Raw genomic sequence first — 15,835 nt, forward strand, 5'->3', positions numbered from 1 at the left:
ATACATGTCTGTCTACATCTGTGATTTCTTTCTCTCTTGAAAAAGGTCAACATGCATGATCAAGGAAGCAAGCACGTAAAAAGGATTGTATTTGGTATCATAATTAGACGGCTAAATGCTATGCTAGGCAATATGCTCAATTTCACACAATGACAATCTGGGTTTGAAAAATTAAAGTCATCCAAGGGAGAGATCTGTGCCTCGGCAAGATCGAAATATGGTCCCGTGTCTTCAACGTCAGTCACACATGGACGTGACGCGACGACATGGTAGCGGAGAGCCGCACAGCCAATCAAGGCGTACAACATTTTGCGTCTTTACCCTCAGTTGGCGTTGACAAGCGTCTTGGTGGACGATTCTCGCTTGGGAGGAGTGGCAGAGCTGGCGGGGCTCTCGTCGGGATCTGCGTGGCTCAGGAAAGATTGGATAGGAGCTGGCGGAGGAGGAGGAGCGGCGGCAGCAGCAGCAACAGGCTTATCGTCAGCGACGGGTTTGGGGGTCTCGGCAGCTGGAGTCGCAGCAGGGGTCGCATCAGCAGCGGGAGTATCAGCAGCAGGCACAGGCTGGGCAGCAGGTTGGGCAACTTCAGGGGTGGGAGCCGCAGCGGCAGGAGGGTCGGCTTTTTTAGAAGCATCAGAGCCCTTATCACTGCTCGCGTCCGACTTAGCCTGGGAGCGCTCTGGAGGCTTGCTGGCCGGGCTGTCATCCGGGTCCGCCACAGGTACAGGCGCAGGCGCAGGCGCAGCCGGAAAACCCGGCGGCGGAGCAACGACGGAGTTGATGAGCGGTCCGGGGGCCGAGGCGGCGCCGACCTTGCGCAGACCGGCCGAGTACGAGTCAGACGCGCCATTGGCGTTGTACATGTCCGGGTCGTTCATGGTGTTGTTCTTGACGGCCCTGTCGTAGAGGCGGGTGAGGCGGGCGACCTCGCCGCGGACGGTGACCTGGTCGTCGGTGTCAATGGCGCCGTAGCCGTGGGCGCCCTGGCTGATGCCGAACCACATGACGGCCGAGTTTTCAATCTCGTCGACGACGCGCGAGAGGTCGTCGCGGAACATGCGGGCGCGCATGGGCTGGCCGCGCGACTTGAGAAAGGCGACGACGCCGGCGATGACGGTGTTGAGCGCGCCAAACACGGTGATGAGCACGCGGCTGCTGTTGCTGGCGCCGAGGCCGGTCAGCGCCGCGCCCAGCACCACCTGCGAGAGCAGCAGCGTGTTGACGAGCGACGCGGTGAACATGTACGTCAGGTTCTGGCCGCGCCGCCGGCCCACGGCGCGCACGTACAGCGACTGCGGGTGCGCCCGGTACGACTCGCCGTGCGGGTGGTTGAGCGGCCGCACGCCGACCAGCTGGCAGAACTGGTCGTGGTGGTCGATCATCTCGGCGGTGATGGCGGCGGCGCCGGTGCCGGGGGGCCCCGGGCGAGGAAGGAGGAGCGGCCGCCGCTCATCCTCGTCCAGGGTCTGGAAGCTCATGTTGTTGGCGTTGGTGCTGAATGGGTGCCCGGGCGGCCGGTTCTGCGGCAGGGAGAGAGGCTTCGGAGGAGACGCTCGGCGGTGGTACCGATTCTCCGGAGCGTCTCGCTGGTCAAAGTTGGACGGGGCGGAGCTTGTTGCAGGCATGGCGGGCTTGTCCTCTGAGGGGTCGTTCTTCGGAGAACCTCCTTCTCCCTTTGGTTTCTCTTCCCTATCGGCGGCGAACAAGCAGGCGTGGGCTTGGGTGGGAAAGGAGAGTTTCCCGGTTGCCTTCCCAGCCCGCTCAGGGGAGGAGCGCCCGCTGCCATCGGGGTTCTTCCCAGGGCCAACAAGGCGTGCTCCCTCTGCTCCCTGGTCCTGATACTAGCCTCGTTGTGTGGAGGCCGCTACTGGTCATGGCCTCATGTACGTGTAAGACATTGCTGGAAATGAGCCAGGCGGTGGCGGCGGTGGGGGAGATAGCAGGGCCCATTAGATTGAATTTTCTGGGGCTCGATAGGTATTGCCTCGGAAGAGACAACCTGGTAAGCTCGATAGGCGGACGGTGAGGAGTAAAAATGCGCAAGTAGCGTCGGGTATGCAAGGTGTAGAAGATGGCAGCGATCAGATCTGATGAAGAAATTCTCATGCTCGTGTCGCCGCCCAAAGAGCTGGTGTGGAGTTGAAGAGCGCCGCATGTCCCCGCACAGACTTGGCTGTGGCACGACGAGACGAACGCTTGTCGCCACCAGCCCGGAGATGCTTCGTCCTGCATCATTTACTGGAAATACCAAGCAACGATTATATCAACTGTTACGGCGCTTCCCAAGGGAAGTGCTATGTACTCGATAGTCTACGTAACCGGCATCGCCGACTTGCCGCTCCTTATCACGACTACCCAGTAGCCAGCTGGTCAGCTTGTACCCGTTGCAGGCGTCCCGATTATTGGCTGTTAAGCATCCGAGCTATTCTGGCATTTATTTATTATAGGGTTTCCATTTCCCACGGGTCCCTTCAAGCTGGCCACCCTTGCAGCATCCAGCCAGAGGTTGCTAGCTTCGTGCGGTGGTGCTCTTCGCGCTGCGTTTTCTACTCGGCTGCCGCGACGAAACATCAAGATGGCCTGGCGATGTTCAGGGTCCACTAACAAGGAGCTGATTGAGAACATGTGGAAGCACAAGCTCATCAGCGATGTGCGTGTCAAGGAAGCGTTTATCAAGGTAACTTGCTTCCACTTATTATCATTCATGCTTTCCATTAATACTACCTACTTACAGTCATCCACGCAGGTTGATCGTCGACACTATGCGCCGTCCCAGCCATACCAAGACTCGCCTCAGTACATTGGCTACCAGGCGACCATATCCGCACCTCATATGCATGCCATCGCCCTGGAGCATCTCATCTCATTCATGATGCCGTCCGATGCTTCACCGGCGCCGCGTGCCCTCGACATCGGTTCCGGCTCCGGCTACCTCACCCATGTCATGGCGGAGCTCGTTGGCCCACGTGGGCTGGTCGTCGGCGTCGAGCACATCAACGCCCTGCGAGACAAGGGAGAGGCAAATATGCGCAAGAGTGCCGAGGGGACTCAGCTCTTAAACTCTGGCAAAGTCAAGTTTATCGCGGCCGACGGCCGAAAGGGTCTGAACGAGCCGGCGCGAAAGGGCGAGGAGGAGCTCGGCACGCTATGGGACGCTATCCATGTCGGGGCATCTGCTAGTGAGGTACACGATGAATTGATTAACCAACTGAAATCACCGGGCTGGTAAGTTATTTTGTGCCTTGATTTCTCATTACGCCTCTGACCAATTGTTCTTAGCATGTTTATCCCGGTCGAGGACTCTCATGATCGGGACTCACAGTATGTGTGGCGCATCGAAAAGGACAAGGACGGTAATATTTCACGAAAGAGGCTTTTTGGAGTCCGATATGTCCCATTAACAGATGCTCCCAAAGAGGAAATATTTTAGTGATTTTGGGAAATAATTTTACTGAAGTCAGAATGCCCTAGTGAAGTATTGTCCCGTCTTCGGCTTCTACCACACATCGTAGGTGGGACTGAGGAATAGCCGTATATAGAACTTTGATGACGAAAAAAGAAAAAAGAAAACCATTACAAAAACTAACAAATAGCTAAAGAACTAATGATACATTCAGGCTACCATATTTGTTACGTGGTTGCAGGCCATGCTTGAGGGCCATCCAGGCACCTCCCACCCAACTACTAAGGTGATCGAGTTTCGACAACCGAGGCCGTTCCGTTCGAAATGTGCAACATGTTCATTTTGAGCTGAAATAAAATGAATCACCCAGATTAAATTCTACTGGCACTGCATCAGCCACGCCAAAAGCTGGGGCTATTTACTAGGGCGACTACCCGCACCTCGCAGCAACCTAATACAGTGGATTACAGATTCTCCGAAAATTCATTGTATAACAACGACTGATTACCTCGCATGATGGCCCTTTGGCAGTTTCAACGATGAGGAGATTTTCTTCTCTTCTACGAAAACAGCCCAAGTGGTCCGTATGTAGCCGGGAGCAGGCTTGGCACGTGGCAGAACCCTACGGTAATGGTGCTTAATTAACGCTTGCCCTCCACTCTCCTCCGCCTCTTCGTCAGCCTGCCAACTTGGCTCTTACATCTCCGCCTCATTCTCCATTCTTCGACTACTCCCCGGGAGAAACAATCACTGATGGCGCACTTCCCGCCAATTGACGTGGCCGCCCTCTGCGCCGAGCCAAACAACAAGGCAGAGGCCGGATACACTCTCAAGGCACGCGAGGCGCTCAAGCAGCTCGCAAGGTACGACGGCTCCCACGACTACGCCTACTGTTGGGGCTACACCATTTTCCGCACTGTCTACACGCCTGGCTCTGACGAGCGCGTCGCGGCTGCCCTCGAGCGTCTCGCCGTTTACGCCAGACAATTTGTGACGCACGATACGCAGCTGCATCCAAGGGGCCCAGGGGGCGCAACCCCATTTGACACAGGCCCGAACGAGGCGCTCATCGGCCGCTACTACAGTGAGCTGGTGGAGGATGAGCAGAGCCTGGCGGACCTCGGCGAGAGCGAGGTCGGCGAGCGGTTTGATGCCTGGATCGCCCAGCACCGCAGTCGTCCTGGGCGCGAGCGAAACACCAGGTTCGAGTTTTGCCTGATGCTCGACGAGGAGAGCCTTGACAACATCCTGGCGCTTCCGCCGGATCCGTACGCCCCTACCAGCAATCATGATGCGGATGGCGAGGACGAGAACGAGTGCTACGTCAAAGTCATCTCGAATAGGATCAAGACGGAAGACGAGCCGGGCGCCGTCGGCCGATACTGGCTGAGAGTCGGCATCGTTGATTATCTGTGGCCCATGTTTTTCTTTCCCTGCGACTCGGATATTTTGATTGAGGAAATGGGGGTCTATGACCCGGAAGATGGCGTCCAAAATCTTTGGGGCACCCCCCAGGACTGGGACAGGGAACATATGGCTATGGCCGGCATATATTGAATGATTACGTCTATTCCATACCCTTCCGTTCTGCAGTCAGCACTACTTCACAACGCCACTGAAAATTGGCGGCAGAAACACGTTCTCGAAATAACTTTGAAAAGGACCCTCTCTTCTACTTCTAAATCATTATTTGTTCTTCGCCAACAATCTGATTTGACGCGTCTTGAGCTTCTTGCACAATGGCAACCCAGGACGCTCATTATTGAATAAGCCTCTACCAATTAGCTGTCTCATGCCGAATTCACTTTACACCTTGACAAATCTACAGCTCGTCCTTCTCATCCCACCCATAGTTTGGCCCTGTGCAGTACGCCTTACCCTTGACCAGGCTTGGCGTGCACTGTATATACTCGGTTCCGAGCGAAGGATTCGCCTTGAGGAGCAGCGCAATGTCAATCTCCGAAGTCAAGCAGATACTGACGCACGAGTCACCCTCTTTGACAACGTGCCACTTGCCGCACTTGTTCGTGGTGCCCGCGGCTACCGTCGAGTTCGCCGGCGGCGCGACGGGATCATACGTATGGCCGTTGCCCGGGTTGGGCGTAGTGTTGTCGCCGCTGCCGCCGGGCCCGCTGTGGGTGTACAGACCGTTTTGGGGCGCCGCGCACAGGATGCCACCAAAGAAGCCGACGGCGCCGGCCAGGTTGCTGCAGTCAAAGGCCACCCACGGGTTGAAGCGCCGGATGTCGCCGCGGCCCAGGCTGTGCTTCGCCTCGAGGCCTTCGCAGCCGTCGGCGGCATTGAAGGAGATGAGCTTGGCGCACGACAGCGGCAAGCAGAGCTTGGCACTGGGGGCGATGCGGCTGCAGTCAAAGATTTCTGGGTTCGCAGTGTAGAGAGCCACGGTCGAGACGTTGTTGAGAAAGGCAATGTCCTCGCACGTCTCTGCCTTGGAGCCGACAGTGTGCCACTTGTCGGACACACACATGGTGGACTGCTCGGGCCTGGGGACAATGGGGGGCGGGATGGACGTGTTGCCGCTCTTTCCGCAGTTTTGGTACACAAATTCCAGATCGGCCTTGTAGTTCTCGTCGTACACGGTGTACGGCGAGGCCTGCATCATGGCGAGGCGCTGGACGTAGCAGTCGGAGCACATCTCGGCCTTGGGCATGTCTTTGGTTGAGCCGACGGTGGTAAAATCTGCGATGACGTCTGCTTCGTGTTAGTCTGAGGCCCAAAGGGGTCGGCGCCAAGTCGCTCGGAGAAAAGGGGAGATGATATGACATACCGTTGCAATATTTCTTCGTGCTGGGATCCTTGAGGCAAGTCGCGTTGTAGCCAGCCCATATCCGACCTCCGTACAGTGTGGGAATACCGCCCGAGACGCTATATCCTTTGCAGTTGGCATCAACATTGTTAAACCAGCTGCTCAGCGACTCGCCACAGCTCTTGTCACAAACCGACTCGGTCAAGGTCGCATTGTTCAGACTGCCGTAGTAGGACGGCTCGGAGAAGAAGTTGACCCAGTAGTCGCAGTAAATCTTGGTGGTGAGAGCCGCCTTGCACGGGTCCGGCAGGTTGTGGTTGCGCAGGCCGTCGAGGGTATACACCGGGAAGCCGGGAAAGTTGCGCCGGCCCGAGGTGTCCTCGGAGCCCTCGAGCCAGGCCAGGACAGACGACAGGAAGCCGTTGACGTTGTCCTTGGCGAGCGTGGCGACGCCGCCCACGGGCGTCACCATTTCGAGAATGGCCTTTGTGCACAGGTTGTAGACCCAGAGGTCGGCGCTCTGCTGGACCTCGACGCCGCGGCGCTGGCAGTCGCCCGCGGCGACGCAGTCCTGGCTGTAGTCGCTGAACCACGAGTACAGGCCGGCGCCGAGCACGTAGACGGCCGTCGAGTCGACGATGCGCAGCGCCCAGGCGGAAAAGCAGCGCCTGTCGGCCGGGTCGCATCCGCCAAAGGTGGGGTCGTCCGGGAAGAGGCCCGGCCGGAAGGGCTGCGGCGCGGCCGGGACGGGCTGGTAGTAGGGCGACTCGGTCTGGATCATGCCCAGCAGGATGTTGCTCGCGTCCGAGACCTGGTACTGGTAGAGGGCGCAGTGCTCCGAGGACGTGCCCCAGAGCCAGGCCTTTTGGCTCTGGATCAGGATGCCGCGGCCGACGTAGATGTCGATCTGCGGCCGGTCCGGCTTGTCTAGGTCGTGGTCGGCGACCCACGCCCAGACGTTCTCGAGGTAGGCCGTGGATGAGGGCTTGAGGTGCAACAGCATGGAGCCGGCCTTGCAGCTGGGGTTGATCTTGCCGCTCTTCTTGGCGCAAGTCTCTTGCTGCAGCTTGGATCCGATGGCGCCGCCTACGCGAAAGTGTGAATCTGCGCTCGCGAATGTCAGTCAAAGGAACAAGGGGGGGGGGGGGCATTGGTTCGCAAGACGTCCTCAGCGTCCAGGTAAAGCAGAGGTACTCACCCCACATTCCCACGGAGCCCTTGCTGGACTCGCGGGCGTTCCACTCCATCAGCACCGCGCCGGCAGTCGGGCCGGAGACGGTGAACATCATGTCCTGAATCTCGATGATGCCTGGCGGGTCGGTCGGGTGGCCGACCTGGACGACGGGCCGCGGCTTGAGCTCGTCCTCAAAGTTGGCGCCGGTGCCCATGATTTGCGACCAGACCTGGCCGATGATGCGGGAGCCGATGGGTACGCGCAGCGTGTCCCTGACAATGTAGACGCCGAACGGAAAGTAGACGACGGACGACGTGTTGGCGGCGCCGGACAGGATGGCGTTGAGCACGGCCGTGTCGTCGGTCGTGCCGTCGCCCTTGGCGCCGAGCGCGCGCACATTCATGACCTTGGCCGCGGGGACGCCGTAGTACTTGGGCCGGCGGCGCGTGAAGAGGTTTGGCTTCATCTTGTTGTTCTGGACGCCGGTAAGGGCCTCGGTGCGGTTCATGGCCGGGATGGCGCGGCCGTCGACAAAGGTGCCGGCGCCGTCCTTGCTGGTGATGCGGCCAAAGCCCCAGCTGTCGACGTGGACCTCGTCGCCGCCGGCGAGCAGCGTCTTCTTGGCCACGCTGTCGGCGACGGCCGTCTGGACGCCGAAGAAGCCGACGTTTTGCAGCAGGAACGAGGTCGAGTTCTCGGCGTGCAGCGAGGTGACGATGGCGTTGGGCGTGTTGGCGATGATGGTGTCGGTGAGGAGGAGCGAGCCGACGCCCTGGCCGGTGCTGTGCGCGCCGCCGGCGCCGCCCGTGATGACGAGCCCGTTCTCGCAGCTCTCGATGATGAAGTCGTGCATGGTCCAGGCCCAGTCCCAGTGCACCTGCACGGCCGTCCTGGCCTGCACGAAGACGAGGTGGCTGGTGGTGAACTGCTGGTTGCCAAAGTAGGCGCCAAAGTTGCCGCCGACAAAGATCAGGTCGGCGAGGAAGCCGCCGGAGCCGTTCTCCATGTAGATGCCCTGCTGCGTGCTGTGCGGCACGTCCTTGTTGAACAGCATGTAGAACTCAATGTTCTCGAGCGACGAGCCCTGCGCGACTTGCCAGTGGATGGCGCAGACGTAGGCGTAGGGGTCGGTGAGGCGGATGTCGATTTTGAAGTTGCGGATGCTCCGGAGGAAGTTGGCCGTGTTGAGATACCAGCCGACGTTGTCTCCAATGTACTTGTTGGAGGTGAAGACGCCGAGGCCGACGAAGCTGGAGGCGGCCAGGATGGTGGGCACGTTGTTGGGCTGCAGTTCGAGGTCAGTACTCAAAGTCGGCTCACGTTTGTAGAAGAAGAAGAACACAATGAAGGCAGGTATAGGGCAGATGGGCACGTACATCACCGAGGAATTGCGTATTATAGTATTGGATGATGGATCCGCTGACGAGATAGGTGCCTGGCGGGAAGTAGACGACGGCCGGGGCGACGGTGCTCGTCTTGCACGTCTCTCCGCACCGGGCGCCGTCCGAGACGGCCTTGTTGATGGCCACCGTGTCGTCCGTCTTGCCATCCCCCTTGGCACCAAAATCCTTGACGTTGCGCCACACCTTGTATCCGGCCGGCGAAAACGGACTCTGGCCGGGGAACCGCTGATCGTCAATCAGCCAGTACCCGGAAGCGCGCTTCTCGGCCGCCGCGTCGCCAGCGAATACGGACAGGCGGCCCTCGGGCGCCTGCAACTCCTCGGGCGTGTTGGTGTCCCTGAGCGCGCCGGGTGTGTATTTCTGCCGGATGCACGCCGCGACGGCCTCGTGGTCGCCCTCGGGGACCTGCGGGCTCGACTCGGCGACAGCAGCCGCGGCCTCGGCCAGCTCCTGCGGGATGCGGTAGCTGCCGCTCGTGGTTGTGGTCGCGTTGCCGCTGCGCCGGACATGCGATCTGGCGGCAATGGACGCGGGGTCAGCGTTGTAGTCGAGCAGCGGCGCGGGCTTGCTGTCCTCCGCGGACGGGTCCTGCCGCGTGTTGTCGTTGAAGACGGGGCGCTCGACGCGCTCCTTGTTGACCGCGGCGAGTACCCTGAGCGCCTTTTGCACAAGTGCCGCTGCGGAGGAGGAGCCGGTGCTGTTGCTGCTGAGGCGCGCGGGACCGGTGGCGAGGGGCCCGACGGGCGTGGCGCCGCTGGACGAGAGAGCGCTGACGGCGCCTTGGAAGACGAAGATGGACAGTAGAGGCGTCAAAAGGCCGCTGCGCCCAGAGGACGAGGGCCGAAGACGCATGGTTGGGCGGGAAATGGGAAACAAAGTGCAAAAGGAGTGAGGACCGGGTGGTGGAAGCTATTCAGGCCCGGATGGGAGAGACTTGGGGGAGACGGGATGGGAAAAGAGTTCAAGATTGAGCAAGTATAAGACGGGACAAGACTTGTTCGGCCCGTGGTTGCTGGTGCCGTTGACCATGTGCCGAGGACGAGAGGCTGGCAAGCGACGACGGCAGTGATTGGAACTCTACGCCGTGTAAGCTATCCAACTACCGCGTACATAAGAACACCTGATGCAGCAAAGGCACCCTAGCCTGTTCTCTTTAGCCTCTTCCTGCATCAACGTGACTTGCTCTTCTTACTCCTGCGTCTGATGGGCCTTGGCATTCCTTGTCAGCCCTGGCCGGCACTGCAACGCTGGGGAGATTACAACGGACGCTTGGCTGCATAACGACTCTTGGAAATGCAAAAAGTTTCCGAATGTATAGTATAGATCAAGGTCAATTCCATATTAGGCCATCGCCGATAGTCCCGCTGTGGAGAGGAGGACCCTTGTCGATCCGCTCAAGGTTATTCGTAACCCTATCGGCGGCTTGAAGAAACGCCACTGAAGAGCCTTGTCATCACTCAATTCATCTATATTGCTTGGCATCGTTCATTTACCCCTTGACAACGCGGCATTATCAACTTTGAGGTTGGAACGGTCTTTAATAGACTATATTTTGCGCTTTGGGCTGCTCTCGCTCTATTAAAGCCGCCGAGAATAGGTGGTAGGACCCTTGGCACTGTTGCACGCGTCGGATCATCGGTCTCTTTTGGGATTTCGGCCGAACGACTTGTCCAATACTCGCGGCATCTCATTACGGTAGTTGATATATGCTTAAATGCCTCAGGGGGCAGATGGGGTGTCCCTGATAGAGCCCACTATACCCCGGCAGCCTGATTGAATGGCTCTGCCTCGGTCGCCTGGCAGGATGGGTGCAGATGATGCGACTAAAGGCCAAGAGCGGATAGTACTGACCTGACCTTGGTAGCAGTCATCAAATGTCCTCTTTATTCGCTAGTCCCCGTCTCCTCAAAGTGATGGGAGTGTTGCGCTCTGAATCCGCCGTCGTCCATCTTGACTCTTTTGGCATCATCGCGCGCCATGCGAGCCTTTACAACAACTCTGGGCTTCTTCAGCCTACTTACACTCTTTTTCCTACTCTTTGTAGATGTTTCCCTTGCGCAGGATCCGGAATGTAGCGCCTCCATCCCATGCAAGGCTGGCTGCTGCTCTAAGTTTGGCTTCTGCGGCTATGGCAAAGACTGTACGTATTGTCGGGCATTGGGGCATGTGATGGAGAAAATTGCTGTACTCTCTGGTCACATCCTTTACCCTACCCATTACAAGTGTTTCTGCCAATCAAACTAACCCGCGCCCAAAAGACTGCCATAAGGACGTCTGCCTGAACAACTGCGACCGTCGGTCCGAGTGCGACCCCGGTGGCTTCGGCTCCGACTTTGCTGAAAACTCCAAGTGCCCGTTGAATGTGTGCTGTTCCAAGCATGGATTCTGCGGCACGACCGACGAGTATGCTTCTCTCCCCCTCTATTCCCTCCTACAACAGCCACTTACAAGATGCCTTCCAGGTTCTGCGGCGACAAGAAAGTCAATCGGCCCAAGTGCGACAGCCACACGCTTCAACGTGTCGTCGGGTACTACGAGGGCTGGGCGGCCCGTCGTCCCTGCAACGCCTTCCTGCCGGAGCAGATCCCCGTTGGCGTCTACACGCACCTCAACTTTGCCTTTGCCACTATTGACCCTTCCACCTACGAGGTCCGCCCGGCCTCGAGCGCGGACACGAAGCTGTACCGCCGTCTGACCTCCCTCAAAGACCGCGATCCCGACCTCAAAGTGCTGATTGCGATTGGCGGCTGGACCTTTAACGACCCGGGCCCTACCGCCACCACCTTTTCCGACATTGCTCGGTCCGAGACGGCGCAAAAGGCATTTATCAAGTCGCTGGTCAGCATGATGTCTACATATGACTTTGACGGCGTCGATCTTGATTGGGAATACCCCCAGGCAAAAGACCGGAGCGGTCGCGAAGAGGACTTTGCTAATTTTCCCAAATTTATTGCCAATTTGAAGGCGGCCCTCAAGTCTAGCGGCAGGGACGAAGTCAGCCTGACGCTTCCTGCATCCATGTGTAAGTCATCAAGTTCGTGGCCCATGTCTTCTCTTAGTGACTGAGTTCGACCAGGGTACTTAAAACACTTTGACATTGTCAAACTTGAGAAAGATGTCGACTTCTTCAACATGTACGTATACCGCACACAAAATACTATGTTGTAGTTAATTCGCGGTTTCTAACCACCACACAGTATGAGCTACGACCTCCATGGAACCTGGGACAAGGGCAACCAATGGGTCGGCCCGTATCTCAACGCACACACGAACCTCACTGAGATTAAGCAGGCTATGGACCTCCTCTGGAGAAATGACATCGACCCGGACAAGGTCGTGCTTGGCACTGGTTTCTACGGCCGTGCCTTTACAGCCACCAGCCCCAACTGCCTCGCTCCAGGCTGCACGTACGAGTCTGGTGCTCCTCGCCAGCCTTGCAGCAACGAGATTAGTGTCATGATCCAGTCCGAGATTGTCGACGTCATGAAGAGAACCGGCAACAAGCCCACTTTGGACAAAGAGGCTGCAGTCAAGATTCTAACCTTTGATACCAACCAGTGGGTTGCCTATGATGACGAAGACACCTTCAAATTAAAGGCAAATTTTGCCCGCGAGCAGTGTATGAGTGGCATCATGGTCTGGGCTGTGTCGGCAGACGTGTCTGACGGCAAGTACTCCAAGGCCATTGGCTCGGCCGCCGCTCGCAAGTTCACCTCACTGCCCGGCAAGTTCTTTGAGCAGCCCGACGACGACATGATAACAACGACCACGAAGCATCCTCAGTGCAAGTGGACCAACTGCGGTGAGAGCTGTCCTTCGGGCTGGGTCCGCATGATGCGCAACGACAAGGAGGCGCGCAAGAATGAGTACCTAGTCGACGGCTCACACTGTCCCAGCGGCGTGCACGAGCTGTGCTGTCCGGCAGAGAACCCGCCAACCTGCGGCTGGTATCAGCACAACAACGGCAAATGCGACCCGACGTGTCCGCAAGGCACCGTCGAAGTCGGCTCCCTCAAGACGCACTGCAACAACGGCCGGTACCAGGCAGCGTGCTGCACCACCGGCGGGGACAGCATGAAGCTCCACGACCAGTGCAGCTGGACCCAGTACCCCATGTGCATGCTCGGATCCTGCAGCAGCGGCCAGGACGAGGTGGTGCGGTCGCCGAGCGGAAGCGGCAATGCGCCGTGCAATATCGAGATCTGGAACCACCCGTACGGGGACGGCACGATCAAGATCCAGGAGCGCAAGATGTGCTGCACCCAAGAGGACAACAAGAAGTGGGATGACTGCCAGTGGTACAACAACCTCGGTCCGGGCGGCGACGACGACAGATACTGCCGCAGCGGGTGTCCGAGCGACCGCGTCCGCGTCGCCATGGACGACACCTGGAACAAGGACGGCAACTTTGGATGCACACGCGGCGCCCGCGCCAAATGCTGCATTCCAAAGTTCCAGAGCGTCGAGAAGCGCGACACGTCGCAGAACGAGGTCCTGCGCGACGCTCTCGAGTCCTTCCTGAACAACCCCATCTGCTCCGAGAACGGCGGCGGCTGGACCTGGGGCTCCCTCGGCGCGCGCGAGGCCAACGCATCCCTCCTCCTCCATCCCTTGCCGCCCAAGCTCGAGGCGAGCTTGGCGCACCTGCGCAGACACGTCCGCGACCTGCCCGTCGACGCGACGCACTCTGGCCTGGTGGCGGCGGCGCTCCACGACACGTCGCTCGCGCAGCGGCAGAGCAGCTTCGGTAACTACGCGCAGGACGAGATCAAGAACCTGGTGTACGCACTGCTGCTGGTGCGGGCGACGGTGCGCCAGACGCAGATCTGGGACGGCCTGGTGCCGAACAAGTACCCGAACCTGCAGTGGTCCAAGGTCAAGACGTGGGTCAAGGACACCGAGGCGGTCGTCAAGTACGGCTACGACCAGCTGGCGTACCTCATCACCTGCCACATGGGCGACTTCAACGACTGGGTCGGCGGCGGCAAGAAGGACGATTGCAAGTGCGACACGAGCTACTGCTGCCCCGACGGCGGCGACTGGTGCGCGTCTGAGGAGAGCGTGCCGGACGACAGCGGCAGGAAGGTGAAGAGGGAGAACGGCACGCTCCAGGGGCGCGAGGAGGAGGAGTATGCCAGAATATTTGGTAGGGCCCCGGGTGGGAAGCGCCCATACACGATCAAGCTGCGGGACGGCACCGAGATTGAGATCGAGAGTGAGGAGGTATGTCAAGTTCTTTCCTTGCGTGTGCTTCTCGTTGAAGCCGAGACTAACTCGAATTCGTCTTGCTTGGCAGTACTACCCTGCCACAAACAGCCACTGGTATGCCAATCATCCGGTCTGGAACAATGTGTACCTGTACCCTCGGGAGCGGTGTTTCGAGGTCGAGCCTCTGATCTCGACATGGACAAAGGGTAACGGAGGTCTTCACTGTAAGTCTTTTATTCCGGGTGCCCTGTAATTACTATGCGCGCAGCAGAAATTAACTATGACAAAGACGAACACCTGATCGAGCAAAACACCCTGGCGCGCTTCTTCAGTCACTACTCCTCTGGCACGCTGCCTTCGGGGCGCGCAATGAGAACCCCGAGGTCCGACTTGCGTCTGACGGACTCGCTCCGAGCCCAGATGACGAATGCGCCCCCGGCTCTTGGTGGCGTGAACCTGGCCGAGCCAATTCGAAGGCTGTTCAATGCGCTGGGTTCACGGGCCAATACGCAGTACGCATCGTTTACTGTAGGTGGTATGAACCTCGTCAAGTCGGCTGTGAGTAATCCCTTTCCCCCGGATAGTTGGAGGATACAACCAAACCTCCGCCATAGACGATATAGCTGAGGACTAATACGGGATCATAGCTCTGGACACAAGATCAAACCTTTGGCTGGGCGAGGGAATTCATGAGTCCAGACAACTTATCGCGGAACCTGCGCGAGTTCCGAACCGGTCTCTTTACCCAAAACATTCGCAACGTGAGTCTCGAGTTTCTGCTTCCCGCCACCTCCAGCAGCCGCAAGCGCTTCTATTTCTGACACAGCCATCAGGTCATTGTCGCCATCAACTACCTGCGCGACCCGGTCATCTGGAACCGCATCCTAGCCATCAACTTTGACATTCGCGACGAACTGCGCCGCCTGCAGACGTTTCACGAGCAGCGCACCGGCAGCACCGACTACGTCGTCTCCGCCTGGGACGAGTACTTTCGCGATCACCTGCAGACGGTGATCCGCTACACGCAGGGCTTCGTGCGCGACTGGGTGACGAATGCGCGCAACGACTGGCGCGACAACAACGACGAGGACGTGATCCAGTTCCTGGCCTTGATGAGCACGCTGCTGAGACACGCCGAGGACCTTGAGCTCAACTACGATGACCTTCCAAACTAGACTTCAGGGCTTGATTCTTCTGCTGTTGCATACACTGTTTAGCCTGGCTCTATTCCTTTCAATACATAGACGAGGAACTGGGGACTTCAAGCGGTGCGCATGCGGCATAGCAAATGATGTTGTAAATAATAAATAATTTCGTGATTCGTACTATAGGTCTGTGTACCAAGTATCTAGAAAATACCGTCTAAAATGCACCGTTGCGCCGTCGTATAACAATGTGCTTTTCATCCCAGACCGAGACAAAAGGAAAACTCATAATGCAAATCGGGGGTCAGAGCCCCTCAATCAATCCCTGTTGGATGGAAAACGTAGAATTTCAAAAGAACTTCAAATAATAAATGCGCCGACTTCCAGAGGAAAGCTCGGTTCGGAGGATGTGTATCAGGCTTCTACGTCCCTTAGAAGAGAGAAAGTGCAGCAAAGACGACGGCGAGGCCAGCCGCCAGGGAGACGGAGTTGGTGACGGCGCTGCTGACGCGAACAGGGCCCGACGGCGACGCGCTGGCCGTGCTGGCAGGGGATGACGATGTCGGGCGGATGGCCACGGTGGCAGTGGACGTGGCCGTCGAGGTGACAACGGTGCCGGACGCGGTGGCGTTTTGGCTGCTGTGGACGGGGGCGGCCGGGGCGGGGCTACCGGTGGCGGCGGCGGGGGGGGGCAGCCGGTGCAGCAGAACCGTGGGCGGGAGGCGCAGCGGGAGA

At 58.5% G+C, this 15,835-nt stretch overlaps 5 protein-coding genes across 5 annotated transcripts; 3 read left to right on the top strand and 2 right to left on the bottom strand.

Annotated features, from left to right (window-relative positions):
• Positions 1-323: 323 nt before the first annotated feature.
• On the bottom strand, positions 324-1,625 carry CCM_08227 (uncharacterized protein; the record flags this gene model as incomplete). Its single annotated transcript, XM_006673365.1, has 1 exon — positions 324-1,625. The coding sequence occupies one exon, from the start codon at positions 1,623-1,625 to the stop codon at positions 324-326; it is 1,302 nt and encodes a 433-aa protein (XP_006673428.1).
• A 950-nt stretch (positions 1,626-2,575) lies between these two features.
• On the top strand, positions 2,576-3,693 carry CCM_08228 (protein-beta-aspartate methyltransferase; the record flags this gene model as incomplete). Its single annotated transcript, XM_006673366.1, has 5 exons — positions 2,576-2,650; positions 2,735-3,225; positions 3,280-3,321; positions 3,458-3,508; positions 3,618-3,693. 5 exons carry the CDS (start codon positions 2,576-2,578, stop codon positions 3,691-3,693), a joined length of 735 nt encoding a protein of 244 aa, XP_006673429.1.
• A 463-nt stretch (positions 3,694-4,156) lies between these two features.
• CCM_08229 (uncharacterized protein) lies at positions 4,157-4,960 on the top strand (the record flags this gene model as incomplete). Its single annotated transcript, XM_006673367.1, has 1 exon — positions 4,157-4,960. The coding sequence occupies one exon, from the start codon at positions 4,157-4,159 to the stop codon at positions 4,958-4,960; it is 804 nt and encodes a 267-aa protein (XP_006673430.1).
• A 265-nt stretch (positions 4,961-5,225) lies between these two features.
• On the bottom strand, positions 5,226-9,599 carry CCM_08230 (LysM domain protein; the record flags this gene model as incomplete). Its single annotated transcript, XM_006673368.1, has 4 exons — positions 5,226-6,115; positions 6,192-7,274; positions 7,369-8,629; positions 8,721-9,599. The coding sequence occupies 4 exons, from the start codon at positions 9,597-9,599 to the stop codon at positions 5,226-5,228; spliced, it is 4,113 nt and encodes a 1,370-aa protein (XP_006673431.1).
• Positions 9,600-10,724: 1,125 nt separating this feature from the next.
• Positions 10,725-15,130, top strand: CCM_08231 (class V chitinase, putative; the record flags this gene model as incomplete). The annotated part of the gene is made up of 9 exons (XM_006673369.1): positions 10,725-10,887; positions 11,006-11,150; positions 11,210-11,769; positions 11,824-11,881; positions 11,945-13,970; positions 14,044-14,179; positions 14,245-14,513; positions 14,603-14,716; positions 14,789-15,130. The coding sequence occupies 9 exons, from the start codon at positions 10,725-10,727 to the stop codon at positions 15,128-15,130; spliced, it is 3,813 nt and encodes a 1,270-aa protein (XP_006673432.1).
• Between the last annotated feature and the right edge of the window lie 705 nt (positions 15,131-15,835).

The sequence above is a fragment of the Cordyceps militaris genome, assembly GCF_000225605.1.
Source record: "Cordyceps militaris CM01 unplaced genomic scaffold CCM_S00006, whole genome shotgun sequence".
Lineage (NCBI taxonomy): Eukaryota > Fungi > Ascomycota > Sordariomycetes > Hypocreales > Cordycipitaceae > Cordyceps > Cordyceps militaris.